The sequence below is a fragment of the Sinocyclocheilus grahami genome, unplaced genomic scaffold (genome assembly GCF_001515645.1).
Source record: "Sinocyclocheilus grahami isolate Dianchi unplaced genomic scaffold, SAMN03320097.WGS_v1.1 scaffold513.1, whole genome shotgun sequence".
Lineage (NCBI taxonomy): Eukaryota > Metazoa > Chordata > Actinopteri > Cypriniformes > Cyprinidae > Sinocyclocheilus > Sinocyclocheilus grahami.
The window spans coordinates 614,390-629,202 of NW_015505692.1; the positions used below are offsets into that span (position 1 = coordinate 614,390).

Consider the following 14,813-nt stretch of genomic DNA (forward strand, 5'->3'; position numbering starts at 1 on the left):
ACATCAATGGAAAGATTATTTATTCAGCTTTCAGATGATGCATACATCTCAATTTTGAAAAATTGACCCTTATGACTGGTTTAGTGCTCCAGGGTCACATATTTAGGCGCTTGAGCAAATATTCCTGAATGTTGGGGTGGCAATTCCTGAATTGCTGGTTTAACTTTGACAAAGTTAAAAGAGGAGTTTCTCAAGTCAGCAAAAGGAGACAAAAGAGGCGGCGGAGAGGAGCACAACCTCCTCTATTCAGCGTTAACCCTTCAGCTCGCCAGCTTTCAGCACACACAATAGCAGAGCGCTGAGCCGCGGATACTGAGGCCCTACAACAACACACGCATCCTGTGAGTGTGGAACCAGTCCTGAGGCACAAGTGTTGTGATGAGTCGACACAACAGCGAAACTCTGGTGCAACTGAGCGCTTGCGTGTTATTTCATGAGTCCCTGCTGAATATGTAGAGTCAGTTTAAGGCCCAGTGTCAGGAAACACTGAGCTTAAAACAACAACAACAACAACAAAAAAGTTTGAATCTTTTTTTTTTTGTAATACATTACCTTTCAAGTTCTAGTGCCGTGACCAGCACAGACACTGAGGCATCTCTCCAGTATTAGATTAGTGATTCAGAAATATGTGTTTTTAAATGGCAGATTTCATAAACTATCATCCATATATGTGACCCTGGACCACGAAACCAGTCATAAGGGTCCATTTTTCGAAATTGAGATGTATGCATCATCTGAAAGCTGCATAAATAATCTTTCCATTGATGTATGGTTTGTTAGGATAGCACAATATTTGAAAATCTGGAATCTGAGGGTGCAAAAAAATCTAAATATTGAGAAAATCATCTTTAAAGTTGTCCAAATGAAGTTCTTAGCAATGCATATTACTAATCAAACATTAAGTTTTGATATATTTACGGTAGGAAACTTACAAAATATCTTCATGGAACATGATCTTTACTTAATATCCTAATGATTTTTGGCATAAAAGAGAAATGTATAATTGTGACCCATACAATGTATTGTTGGCTATTGCTACAAATATCCCCCAGCGACTCAACACTGCTTTTGTGCTGCAGGGACACATATCTTAAATATGCACTTGCTAAGCCAAAGCCTTAAGCGCTACATTATATATTATATATATATATATTATGGTTCACTTAGTTTCTGTGTGTCTTGCAATACATTGCACATAATTGAAGAATTGAAGTTTTCATTTTTGAAAGTGACCTAAGTTACTAGTAAATTAGGTTAGACAGTAAATATCACTAAACCACATCATAGCGATAATTTGGTGTGAGGAAACTCAACGTGTGGTTGTGACTGAATTACTGAGCTTGAGAAAACTTATAAGTCTGAACGTGAATTACTGGTGAAGCCTTTTTTTCTAGAAAACTGTCTTTTTTAAGTGTACATGAAGCACAGTAAAAACTACTAGACTTTTATATGTAATGAATTAAAATGCAGTTAAAATCTGTAAAATGTCAATGAATCACTGCGTAAATGAATTAACATTTAATTTAATTTTAATACTCAAAAAGTATGTCTAATTAATTGAATTTATAAAACTTTAACAAATTAATAATTTATTAACATTTTCATGATTATAGGCCCCTAAAACACTTTAAAAAAAAATATTATTATTATTGGTGGTATAAAAATTGGTGATTAAAAATGTAGTCAAATTAAAATTCTTAAATATTTTACTATTAAAATTAAAATGTGGAAGAGAAAGTGTGATATTCCTTAAAATAAACCTTTAATAATTGTATTATTATTATTATTATTATTACACTGAAAAAATGAATGCTAACACTGAATGTTAACTCAGAAATTGCTAGAAAATGGCAAGGAAATGGCAACTAACACATTAAACAAATTAAACAAATTTTTGAAGACTGAAATAGCGTTTTCTTGTTAAACATGCCTCGATAATATTTTATTTACAACTTTGAAAAGTCAAAGTGTACTTTGAGAAGTACATGCTACTGTACAATTGTAATATTTGTCATCATTTCAAGTTAAACCGAACATTTATTTTGGCGGTTTGCCGTGAAGAGTTTCTGTGTGAATCTGACAATGGTTTTCTCAAATGAAATGATGAAGAGCTAGTGACGTGATGATGATGATGATGAAGTTCATGTGTTCGTATAGTGAGACGCAGACGAGCATCACATGTGCTTTAATATGTGCAGTAGAGCAAGCTGAGACGTGCACAACATGCAGATTACAAGTGCTTTTTTTTTTTGCCAAATTCCATGAAATCCTGCATTATACTGTAAATTCTGTTTTTATTGAGTCTGTCTCAGTTTGTTCTGTTTCTTCATGTGACTCCAGACAGACGGATGATGATCAGATCAGAGCTCTGTGTGCAGCACTAACATATATCTCACTGCATTATTACAATTAATGGCTAAATGAATGTTTGGAAATGTAAACTGATATTTCCTACTGACACACTACTAATAATGTTGGCCACCACTGTATGTCCCTAGTGCATAACAGTGCATGATACAAATCCATGACATTTAAGGAAGCAAATGATACACAAATAAAGCATAAAAAAATCTCCCAGCAAATCAAGATGACTGGAGAAGACACACGAGGCGGTCTGTGGACACTGGTCTCCTGTGTGGCCCCTGAGATCTGTGAGGAGAGTCACGGCCGACCCTTCGGTGGGAAGTCACCGCAGACAAAGCCTGGGATAATCCCAGTGTCCGATTCCATTCCCGTCAGCCGAAGTCACTCAGAAGGACGTCTCGCGCGCTGCTGTTTCTCACACGCCGGGTGAAGAAGCGTCTTTGAGCCCTTGGGCAGGTTTTAGCTCTTTTCCCCCCTGTGTTATCGGATGAGCAGTTATAATAACAGGGCTAATGTGAAGACAGAGTCTCGTCTGCTGTTTGGATAGATGTGATTCTAAGTGCAAGACATCGGCTGGGAAAGACTACAGCTGATTAAACAGACATGTGTTGCTGAAAATAGTCTAGAAAGCAAATGCTTTGCACCGTCATTGCCAGAATAAGAACAAGAAAAATCTAAACGTTTACTTTTTTAGCACCACTAGGTTGTTGTTGGTGTTCTGCATTATCTCTGCACCAAAGATTAATTACTCAGTTATGAGCTTCAACCCACAGTCAAACTAAAATTTATTCAGACACCTTCCTCACATTATATCACAGTTTATTGGCTATAGTTTAGAAAATGGTAATACAATACGACAAGAACTCAGAGTTGAACAAATTCATCTTGATAATGTCAGATAACTTTGACAGAAAGGTATGTAATGAATTCAGCTGTTAAATTTAAGTACACAATTAGATAATAGCAATTTAGCTCAACCAATTACCAAGCAATGCTTCGTTTTGTTCAGTCTGTGGTGTAAAAAAAGCTTGCATTAGCAATTAAAGAAAAACATGGTCAGGTCAAAGTGTCTGAATCATTTTTGGTCTCAAATTTGACTGGTAGTCCAGTGTATGAAGAATTTTTGTGATTAATATGTCACAGCTTACTTTATTTTGCTATCTCAATTACATAAATGAACTATAGTGTCCTGCACGCACTAGTAAACAAATATGAACAATTATATCTGCTGTCTGAATAATTTTTGGTTTGACTGTATGACTCAACATATGGATGGTGTTTTTGTTATTCTTTTTCCTCTTTTGACTCGTGCATTTTCTCATATTTCCCTGTTTTCAGTTCAATCGCTGCATCACGTCTCAGCTGATCAAGTGGTTCAGTAACTTCAGAGAGTTCTTCTACATCCAGATGGAGAAGTTCGCTCGTCAGGCCATCATCGACGGCGTGAATGATGTGAAAGATGTATCCGTCACCAGAGAGTCCGAGCTCTTCCGCGCACTCAACATGCACTACAACAAAGCCAATGACTTCCAGGTACTTACACCTCCACATGAGTCGCCATATAGCAGAGCCAATAGTTCATGTCATATATATAATATAATAATTCATGTTTGCTAGAACTAAGTAGGCAGGCCCAGTCAAAATCTGCATGTACTGCCTTGACTTTCTGTGGAATGGTGTTAGGTGTGTTAAACAGCTGAGAGAATTACAGTCTTGGCGTGAGCAAATTAGCTGAATTAATGGAATATTCTGGTACTAGTAAAGCATTTGTGATATAATGTTGATTATTTCTTTTTAAAAAAAGCAAAAACTGAGGTTACAAGTAACACTGAGTTAAGGTTTTAAAAAAGCACGCATTTATTATTTTAAAATTAATTATTCTGTTAAAACCTGCGCTTAAATCATGAGTCGCCATATAGCAGAGCCAATAGTTCATGTCATATATATATAATATAATAATTCATGTTTGCTAGAACTAAGTAGGCAGGCCCAGTCAAAATCTGCATGTACTGCCTTGACTTTCTGTGGAATGGTGTTAGGTGTGTTAAACAGCTGAGAGAATTACAGTCTTGGCGTGAGCAAATTAGCTGAATTAATGGAATATTCTGGTACTAGTAAAGCATTTGTGATATAATGTTGATTATTTCTTTTTAAAAAAGCAAAAACTGAGGTTACAAGTAACACTGAGTTAAGGTTTTAAAAAAGCATGCATTCATTATTTTAATTTAATTTAATTATTCTGTTAAAACCTGCGCTTAAAGCTGTTCAAATCATCATTTTCATGGTTATTTCAGGGTTTACAGCATAGTCATTTAGTAGTAAAACTGGATATAACTTTACAGAAATGTTAGTAAATTATTTTTTTCACACTAAAACTATATATACTTTGTGCATTTTGTGGCTATACTATTGCCGTTTTCTGTGAATGTGCGAGACTTCTGGTTCATTAGCCGCTGTAGGGAAGTAATGAGGAAAATAACAACGCACTGTAAACGGTAAAACTGTTTGCACAACAAACCAGTGTGTTCATAATTAAGATAATACATTACAATAATATGGCAAGACAAACCAGTTTGCAATATTAAGCAGCAAAACAAGCTGTACAGGTCAATATAGCTGGAAGCGGATGACACCGGAAGCCAGGCCCATACAATTTACAAATGGTTGTTACAGGAAAAATAAGCTGGATATTGATGTTTACATATTTGCCTCTTTTACTTTAATTGTTAGTACCTCACTGTAAATAGATTTTTGCTTTTTTTTTAAAGTATGCATGAGCCTAAATTAATCCAGTGTAGTAATCAACATTAACCATAAATGCTGTCAATTGAGATTAATTCGCACGGGACCTGGTTGCTTAAATGAACATGCAACAGTCAGGAATGCTGATCTGCTGCATGGCATGCTGGTGTGTTGGTGATCCCAACAAGGCTTCTCAACCAGCTTCACATTATGATGAATTTTAGCTGGTAATCTAGCATAAACCAGCACCTGTAGCTGCCTGGCTGTAGATCTCCATTATCCCAGAGCTCTGCTGCATCAAACTGTGGGAAGAGGAAGCTGCAGCATCTGCTAAAACAACTTGAGATTACGACCAGGCCACGCCTGACTGCCGTGTGGATTGCTACTGATGCGAAAGAAGCCAGAAATCCCAAGAGTGACTGGCCGGCCGATGGGAACGAGCGGAGACAGTTGTCTTTACCTCAGCACCAAGACATTCCTTTCCCAGGGCCCGCTTTTGTGTCTGGAGATGCACGAGAAACAAACGTGTCAAAAGTGAGCGGATCTACTCTTGGGGAAATAATGCCAGCGGATAGATCCACTCTCACACCCGAGCCGGGTCCTTCAAAGGGTGTGAAGCGCTGCCTGAATTCCTGCGATGGGAACCAGGTCCTTTCATGCATTTTCCGAGCAGTTAAGTTCGAAGCAACAGGCTGCAAAAAATCAAAGCGTCCATCCACAGCGCTCTCTTAATGATTCTGACACTGTATTTGCTTTATTGCCGCTGTGAACAAAGAAGCGTTGCGCTTTAAAACGAGAGCATTAAAGATGCTGCGTCGAGATCAAGGGCCTGACAGTGTTGACTCGGGCAGTAAGTGTGCGTGATGCTTCACATCGTTGTACTCTATCAGCCGCTGGAGGGAAATGCACGGATTCCAAAACTGACCTGACCTCAACTGAGGCTGAGCTGCTGCTACACGGGACCATTACGACTTGACCGGGCAAACTTGCCATCACACAAGGTGTTGCTCTGTGTCTCTAGTGTGTTCTGGGTGGTTGTTAGGTGGTTGCTAGGACATTCTAGCTGGTTACTAAGGTGTTTTCTAGGCTTGTGTGTTCTAGGTGGTTGTTAGGTGGTTGCTAGGGCATTCTGAGTGGTTACTAAAGTGTTGGTAGGTGGTTTCTAGGCTAGTGTGTTCTGGGGGGTTGTTAGGTGGTTGCTAGGGCATTCTAGGTGGTTACTAAGGTGTTTTCTAGGCTAGTGTGTTCTGGGTGGTTGCTAGGGCATTCTGGGTGGTTACTAAGGTGTTTTCTAGGCTAGTGTGTTCTGGGTGTTAAATAGGAAAATAGAGTGCCAATAATGCAAAAGGACAATATTAAACACTAAATTTTCAGTTAAATGCAGTTCATCATTGAATTCAGTGATGTCATCATCCAGCTCAGCTCAGTTTAAATAATATCTTTGCAATCAAGTCAACGATATCGCTGGAAATGAAGTGTCCCCAACTAAGCAAGCCAGAGGAACCAAAACTCCATCGGTGACAGAATGGTTAGTGTGTTCTGGGTGGTTGTTAGGTGGTTGCTAGGGCATTCTAGGTGGTTACTAAGGTTTTTTTGGGTGGTTTCTAGGTTTGTTGTTGCTAAGGCGTTCTGGTTAATTGCTAAGGCATTGTTATGTGGTTACTAGACTAGTGTGTTCTGGGTGTTTGTTAGGCTGTTGCTATTGTGTTCTAAGTGGTATCTAGGGCATTCTGGGTAGTTGCTAAGGCATTGTTAGGTGGTTTCTAGGCTAGTGTATTATAGGTGGTTGCTAGGGCATTCTGGGTGGTTGCTAGGGCATTCTGAGTGATAGCTAATGCAGAGTTAGGTGGTTTCTAAACTAATGTGTTCTGGGTGGTTGTTAAAGCATTTTAGGTTGTTGCTAGGGGTTTCTGGGTGGTTGCTAGGTGCTTGCATGCTGCTTTGGGGTGGTTGTCAGGGCATTCTGGGTGGTTACTACGGTGTTGTTAGCTGGCTTCAAGACTAGTGTGTTTTGGATGGTTGCTAAGGCATTTTAGGTTGTTGCTAGGATGTTCTGGTTAATTGTTAAGGCATTGTTATGTGTTTTTGGGCTAGAGTGTTCTGGGTGGTTGATAGCAGAGGTGGGACCAAGTCATTGTTTTGCAAGTCACAAGTAAGTCTCAAGTCTTTGCATTCAAGACTCCAGTCAAGTCCTGAGTCAAGACGGGCAAGTCCAAGTCGAGTTGCAAGTCCTCAACTTTAATAACTTGCTAATAAGTAAAACAGATGCTCATTTATCGCCACTACTGACTTAGGCCTACAAAAATAGACAGCTTTATTGACATGATTGTCGGGCATTTATAGTATTTACAAAACATTTATAATACTTTAAGTCTTAAACAAAACATTGATACAGAACATTAATTACTGGGCAAAGAGATACATGAAATGACTTGGAAAAGTAAATATGTAACAATAGTTATAATATATAGAAATGTTAAATAAAAATAAGAAACCATCAGTGAATGGGTTTAAAAGACGGATTGGATGATGCATTTTCTTATATAGGCTATTCCTTCAACAAATATTGTTAATAACAAATTATTTTAATTCCATGCTGTCTTGGAGACAAGTGCAATAATAGTTATAATCATGAAGTTTCACTGTCTTTATCATATTCTTCTTTCAAAATAAAATGTTAATATTTAAATAATCCTAGGGGTTGAGTTAATATCTCGAGGTTAAATGTCTCTTGGCCACAATAAACCGAACGTGTCCGACACCACCCCGCTCACTATAGCAGGTTTAATTATGTTACTAATGTTACTAACAGGTTATTAGTTATGGCTGTATGTAGTGCTTCAGTCATTGATGTGTGCTGTAAATGTCCGTCAGGTTCCAGACAGGTTCCTGGAGGTCGCTGAAGTCACGCTTCAGGAGTTCTTTAGTGCCATTTCCCTCTCCAAAGACTCGGACCCCTCCTGGAAGAAAGCCATCTACAAAGTCATCTGCAAACTGGACAGCGTCGTTCCCGAGGATTTCAAATCACCTTCCTACGTGTAAACAGAGAGCGCCACCTACAGGACGCTTCATGTGTGGACACATGCCGTTTATTTATCATAAGCATCAATCATAAATGTTCCTTTTTATAAGTGAATTGTCAGCTTTAGACGAAAAATTGAAAAGTATTTTGCTGTTGACTGAAATGCAAGGTTTGTTTCATGTTGTCTTTGGAATAGGCTTGTTTATTAATAGTTTGGATTTGGGGTTTTAATGTAATATATTTTGATTTCATAATGCCACTGTAGACGAATGTGTGCTGTGTTTTTTGTTCAGATGTGTTATGAAAAGCAGTTATGATTTGTGTTTTAATGTGGATTTGTCTGTTGAGTTTCCAATGTGGGGTGTCTCATGAAACATCTGTAATAATGATTTTAAAAAGGTGTAAATAAGTATAATTTAGCTGTATAATAAGTGAAATATTGACGTTTACAGATAAAAACATTATATTGCATGTTGAAGCAGTTCTCTCAAATTTGGACAATATACTTATTTATCATGCACATTAGTTTGCATACTATTGTTTATCATTATATCTAGCAGTGTGTGGTTTTCCATTTAATAATAAAATATTCATATTGTAGCAGTTTTATATTGTATGTTTTTATGGTTCAGATATATTTACTTTCTTTAAACATAAAAAAATAATTTACCAAAAAATTTATGAAATACAATTCTGTCACTATTTCCTCAGTCTTATCACGATCCAAATCTGTATGCCGTTTTTCCGTGCAAGAATTGTACAAATGTAACAATAAGAAATGCAAAAAGATTCAGATTTAAAAATGGCGCAACATTTACAGTACATGCACCCTAATAATCTGTTAATAATGGAATTGACCACTGAAAAATCTTCATGTAAAATGCCTCTAATGATCCAGTTGAGCTTGATCCGAACCAAATTTCAATCAGACTGAAATGGGGGGTGTAGGTATTAAAAAGGAAAATATTAGTCATATAAACCTTTGAATCTGACGGCTTCATTAATCATTTTCACACCAAAACTGTGCACATACGCAGTGTATAAATACAAAGCCTTTTCTGATATTCCGATGTGAATTTTCTGATATTTTAGTTGTCAAGAAGACAGAATTGCAGCTACTTTCTCTCTCAATAGATGTAATGCACATGTAAACAATTTGAATTGGGCTGCAAAGTTTAGGGCAGATCTGAACAGTGCTTTCAGAATCTGCGATCGGATTGCATTCATTCCACCCATTGCAGTGAGTGTGTTTTAGAGCTGGACAGTCGTGGTCACTCTGGCTGAATGAGAAAGAGCTGCGTGAAGATTCTGTGCTTTACACATCAAACAGCAGCATGCGTGTTTGGCACAATGACACCGTTTCCATTCTCGGATGAACTAGGCCTCATTTACCCTTGTTTTCCTGGTCTGCTAACTGGACTCCCCCCATGTAAGTGCGCAAAGCTCCATTGAAAACATCTTTCCCCGATTCCAGGCCACTAAGGTGGAACTAATCCACGATATAAAGGCAGCGCAGGAAAGTATGCCGCTCACATTGTTTCCTTTGGCCAATTCAAGGCACATTTCTAAGGCCGCATTCATCGTGAGGGACACGCGAGCTCTCGCACCGGCCGTGTCTTAAAAACAACAACAATGCATTCTCTCCTCATGAGTAATGTGCACCATGACCTCATAGCAGAGATCTGCAACCGCTGCAGAATTCCAGCCGCGCAGCTGCTCCTCCTCAGTCGACTCATCACTGCTGCCTGATGCATCCGTCTGCGTCTGCGTCTCGCTGGTTCTGGTGCAATAAACTGCCTTCACTATCTGTTATGTAGATTTGAGGTGTTCTAGTAATAAACTTACAAAATGTAAAATGCAAATGCATTTCTGTATTTAAATTTACACTTTCCCATACATATGTGACACTGGACCACAAAACCAGTCATAAGGGTCTTATGATTTATAATTGAACAAATAAGCTTTCCATTGATGTATGGTTTGTTAGGATCGGACAATATTTGGTTGAGATACAACTATTTGAAAATCTGGTATCTGAGGGTGCAAAAAAATCTAAATATTGAGAAAATCATCTTTAAAGTTGTTCAAATGAAGTTCTTAGCAATGCATATTACTAATCAAACATTAAGTTTTGATATATTTACGGTAGGAAATGTACTAAATATCTTCATGGAACATGATCTTTACTTAATATCCTAATGATTTTTGGCATAAAAGAGAAATGTATAATTGTGACCCATACAATGTATTGTTGGCTATTGCTACAAATATCCCCCAGCGACTCAACACTGCTTTTGTGCTCCAGGGACACATATGTGCAACGTTTAGCGCAAAATGAAAATGAAATTGAAAAAGATACACTTGCCATTTCCTATACTAGTTTTAATATGTAAATTTAAAACATATTTTAATGCTTTATAAGTTGCAAAATTTAAATGAAAAGGTATTACCCAAACTGATTAGATATGTTTAACACGTCCAAGCAAAATCATAATTTAAATGCTGTTTTTCCTAAATGCATTTAGACTTACGGGTAGGACACTTGGGATTGCATTGTCATCATAGTACCGCGTGATAATTGTAGCAAAACGCTGTGAGAATTTCAGAATGCATTCTGAGCTAAACGTTGCACATATAGTATGTATGGGAACATGTAAATTTAAATACAGAAATACATTGCCATTTTGCATACTACATTTCAAAATGAATTTTGCTACCTATTTGCTTCCATATTAAACATCTATTAATCGTCCTGAAAATGCTAGTACACTGGGGCTGCTTCTTTTCTGTTCTGTTTGCTCATTTTAGACCTCAGGATCCATTTTCCAGCATGCATTGGTGCCACTTTACTGCTGTTAATTGTATGTGCTGTTAACCGTGTTATTACGGGTCCAAGAACCAGAAGTGCTGGAACTCTATTGGATTAGTCTGTTATTTTGCCAATCACTCTTTTTCTGCCTGGACGCTACAGAGACCGTAAGTCGTAGAGATCTCAAAATTGGTGGAATGCTTCCAAATCCTAAAAACTACTCAGGCAACCTCACACACATCTGTCAGACACTAGGTGGCGCTATATTACATACGTTTGCATTTTAGTTCAGAACTCTGGAACCATAAGGGCTAGAATCACAATTATTTTTCCTCTGAACCCTACAAGAATACAAGAGTTTACCACTGGAATATTTTTAATCCATTTTAATAAAAATAAAAAAAAAATAAAAACTTTTTCGACCTCCATATGGGCTGTTGGTTCAATTGGCATGAAACTTGGCACACATGGTCCCAAGACCCTCATGACAACAAACTTATCCAAGGAATTTTTATTTAGCAAAGTGTTGTGAAAATACAAGCCAGTGAATCAGTTTGGCCAATATCTGCTCAATGCAACATCAAAAACAGATCATTCTAAGGATGCATGCCAAGCTGCGTCAAAATACAACAACAAAAAAATCAGTCATAATTGCAACAGTTTAATCAAGGAAAATTTAATTTGATGTGTATGTTTTTCAGAATGAGTGCAAACCAAGCCATGAAAAAAAATCAGTCATACAATTCCAGAAAAAAGGCCATCAAAATTTCAGCAGCTGATAAATTGAATTGTGAATGCCTGTTATGAAATTTAGCATATATGTACATGTGGCTGTGTACTATATTTGGTGACAATCAATCAACAAGACGATGCTTTAATAAGCTAATTTAAATACACATGTCCGTATGTGTGTCCATTTGTGTACGAAAATGTTTTCAGCAGTTTGACTTTTTATGCTTTTTCGAACTCAATCTAGGCCATTTCACACAACATTCAGCATGTACCATTTTGAGACACTCCTGAAAAAATCATCAGAATAATTCATATTAATTTAATTGTTTAATAGACACAAACTGGTGTGTTTTGGGTTGTAGCCAATATTGACTACATTTTCCATAAACACATTGTCTAAACTACACAAAACGTGGTAGAAATGGAGAATACAGAAAAAAATACAGAAAAAATACAGAAGTTGACTTCCAAAAACAAACCCACCTCGAGAAATATTCACTGGAGTCAAATCAGTGTGACAACTAGCCCCGGTCTATATGAAATGTATGTGCACATTCAGAAGAACCCAATATGCTGATGTTTTATTCATATCAGCAGTGGAACACATTATACTGTAAGCCCTGCGAAGCACTCAAGCAGCAATTACTTCTGAAATTATACAATTAAAGAAATTAAAGCATTAGTTTAATTGGTTTGCGAGGAAGAGTACAAAACACAAACGGTGGTAATTATTTAAGCAGTGTTCTCTTCCAATTAGATCAATACACAATAATTGATTTGTGTTTCCAATTAAAACGCACACAGTTGTGTCGAGGTGTCTCTCACATTCATTTGCTGTGAGTTTTTTGTGAACTGCAAGACGTCTGTCTGATGACTGTAATGATGAGTTCAGCAGACACTCTCGTTCTCATCAACAACAAAAGGAAGATCTGCCAAGCTAATAACTGAGCACAGTACAATTATGGATTTATAGACATCAATTATTTATTTCATGTGCACGTAAAGAACAACATGAGTTGCATCAGGTCTGGTTCTGAGTTAATAATTATCTTTAATCTTGTAAATAGATACATCGTAATATTTGAAGGTTTGTTTAGTCTGTGTTCCTATAAAACACAGGTTTCACCATGTATGCATTTGATTTGCAGTGTTACTAGTCATCTGCTATCAAAATCAGTCCATTCACGATGATGTATATGAAAATTGATTCCTGTTTATGGAAAAGAAGCTTGTAATACATTCAGTTCCAATGTATTTATTTGTGTTCTTTTTGTTGCATTATTCTTTTTTCCTTTGTATTTGCAGGTTGTGTACTTAAATGCAGCGAATAACAACCGCCCAGTTCAGGAGCAAAAAAAAAAAAAAAAAGGGTTTTATATATATATATATTTAATATACATAAAAAAGAGGCCAAAAATATATATATGGTAACATACATTTATGTAAATATACTTTCTATGAATACAATTTTTTGGATATTTTTGAAAATATATTTGCACGTTCAAAATATATTTTGAAAAATACACACACACACACACAAAAAATGCCAAAAAATATATTTTCTAAAATATGTTAAAAAATATATTTATGTAAATATATATATTTTGTCCATTTTTAAAAACTTAATTTGTTGTCTAAAACACGTGTGAACATGTAACACTTTTGAAAAAAAAAAAAAAACGTCAGCAAGGAACAATTTAAAACACTCCAAAAAATTCAATATTGCAATGTACGAAAATATTAACAATTATTAAATCACTATAAATCTACCTTTGGCCATTTAAAATAAAGATCCATCTTTGATCTACAGTTGAATCTAGCCTAACTGCAGGCTATTGTAAGACTTGAAATGCATTTTCTTGCCCCTGAAATACATTTAGAAATATATTATGTTATGAAGGTTGAAACTAAAAATATTTTATATATATTTTTGGCAAATACAAAACACACAAACCAATACAAGTGCAACTCTGGCCTTGTGCTTCATAGCTTTGGCCACACGAGGGAAACACTTGAATAGGATTTGATTGTAATGTTACTGCAGCATCAGGATCACCTACAATTTGAATTCAGACACTGATAGCAAATTTCACAGAAAAATACAAAGAAACGGCAACATTACCATTAAGTGAAATTGTACACAAATGTAAGTATAAAGATTTTTTTTTTCTTGCAGACTTTACTCTCAATAACCTTTGTTTTATTTATAACCAGTGTTGGGCAGTAACTAGTTACAGTAATAATATTACTAGTAGTGTAACTAATTACTAGTAAGATTTCAGTAATAATATTACAGTTACTATTCATAAAACAGCTAGTGACTTCGATGCCACAAGCCCTACTGACTTAAAGTCCAACAATCTAATGATTCCTAGATGTATTTTTCATAATTTTCACAACTTGCACAGGCACATGAAGTCGCTGGTGCAGCAGGAATATGGAATATGAGAAAGCTTATGTTCAGCGGATGGAAATATTGTCATTATATTGATTATGTCAGGAGAAAATATGATCTGAACACTGAAGTGATAGTTGTGGTGTTACTTTACTCTGATCCTGATATAAATAGTATAAAATCTTTTTGGAGAGTGCAACATTTTCCCATGAATTATATGATTTCTTTTGATAAAATACATGTTCAAATATAATCATATATGGGTATAACAGAGAAATTAGAGCTACAGTTAGCTTCAAGCTACACATGAAAATTACACTTACTTACTTAAACATTAATATTAATCATCACTGAGTGTTTGTAATACACTCTAAAAAATGCGGGGTTAAATATAACCCAGCGCTGGGTTAAAAACGGACAAACCCAGCTGCTGGGTCAAAACAACCCAACCGCTGGCGCTGGGTCAAAACAACCCAACCGCTGGTTCAAAACAACCCAACCGCTGGTTCAAAACAACCCAACCGCTGGGTCAAAACAACCCAACCGCTGGGTCAAAACAACCCAACCGCTGGTTCAAAACAACCCAACCGCTGGTTCAAGACAACACAACCGCTGGCGCTGGGTCAAAACAACCCAACCGCTGGGTCAAAACAACCCAACCGCTGGGTTTGTCCCTTTTTATCTCAGCGCTGGGTTATATTTAGCCCAGCATTTTTTAGAGTGTAACATCTGACTGCGATCCAGTGTGG

The 14,813-nt window shown here is 36.7% G+C and overlaps 1 protein-coding gene across 1 annotated transcript in view; it reads left to right on the plus strand.

Annotated features, from left to right (window-relative positions):
- LOC107554779 (prospero homeobox protein 1-like) overlaps positions 1-8,482 on the plus strand; it is a 12,960-nt gene extending 4,478 nt beyond the window's left edge. Inside the window, exons 3-4 of the mRNA XM_016237387.1 lie at positions 3,695-3,897; positions 7,981-8,482. Coding sequence (XP_016092873.1) covers positions 3,695-3,897; positions 7,981-8,148 — 371 coding nt within the window. The 3' untranslated portion in view covers positions 8,149-8,482. The remainder of the gene's footprint in view (positions 1-3,694; positions 3,898-7,980) is intronic.
- The last annotated feature ends 6,331 nt before the right edge of the window (positions 8,483-14,813 follow it).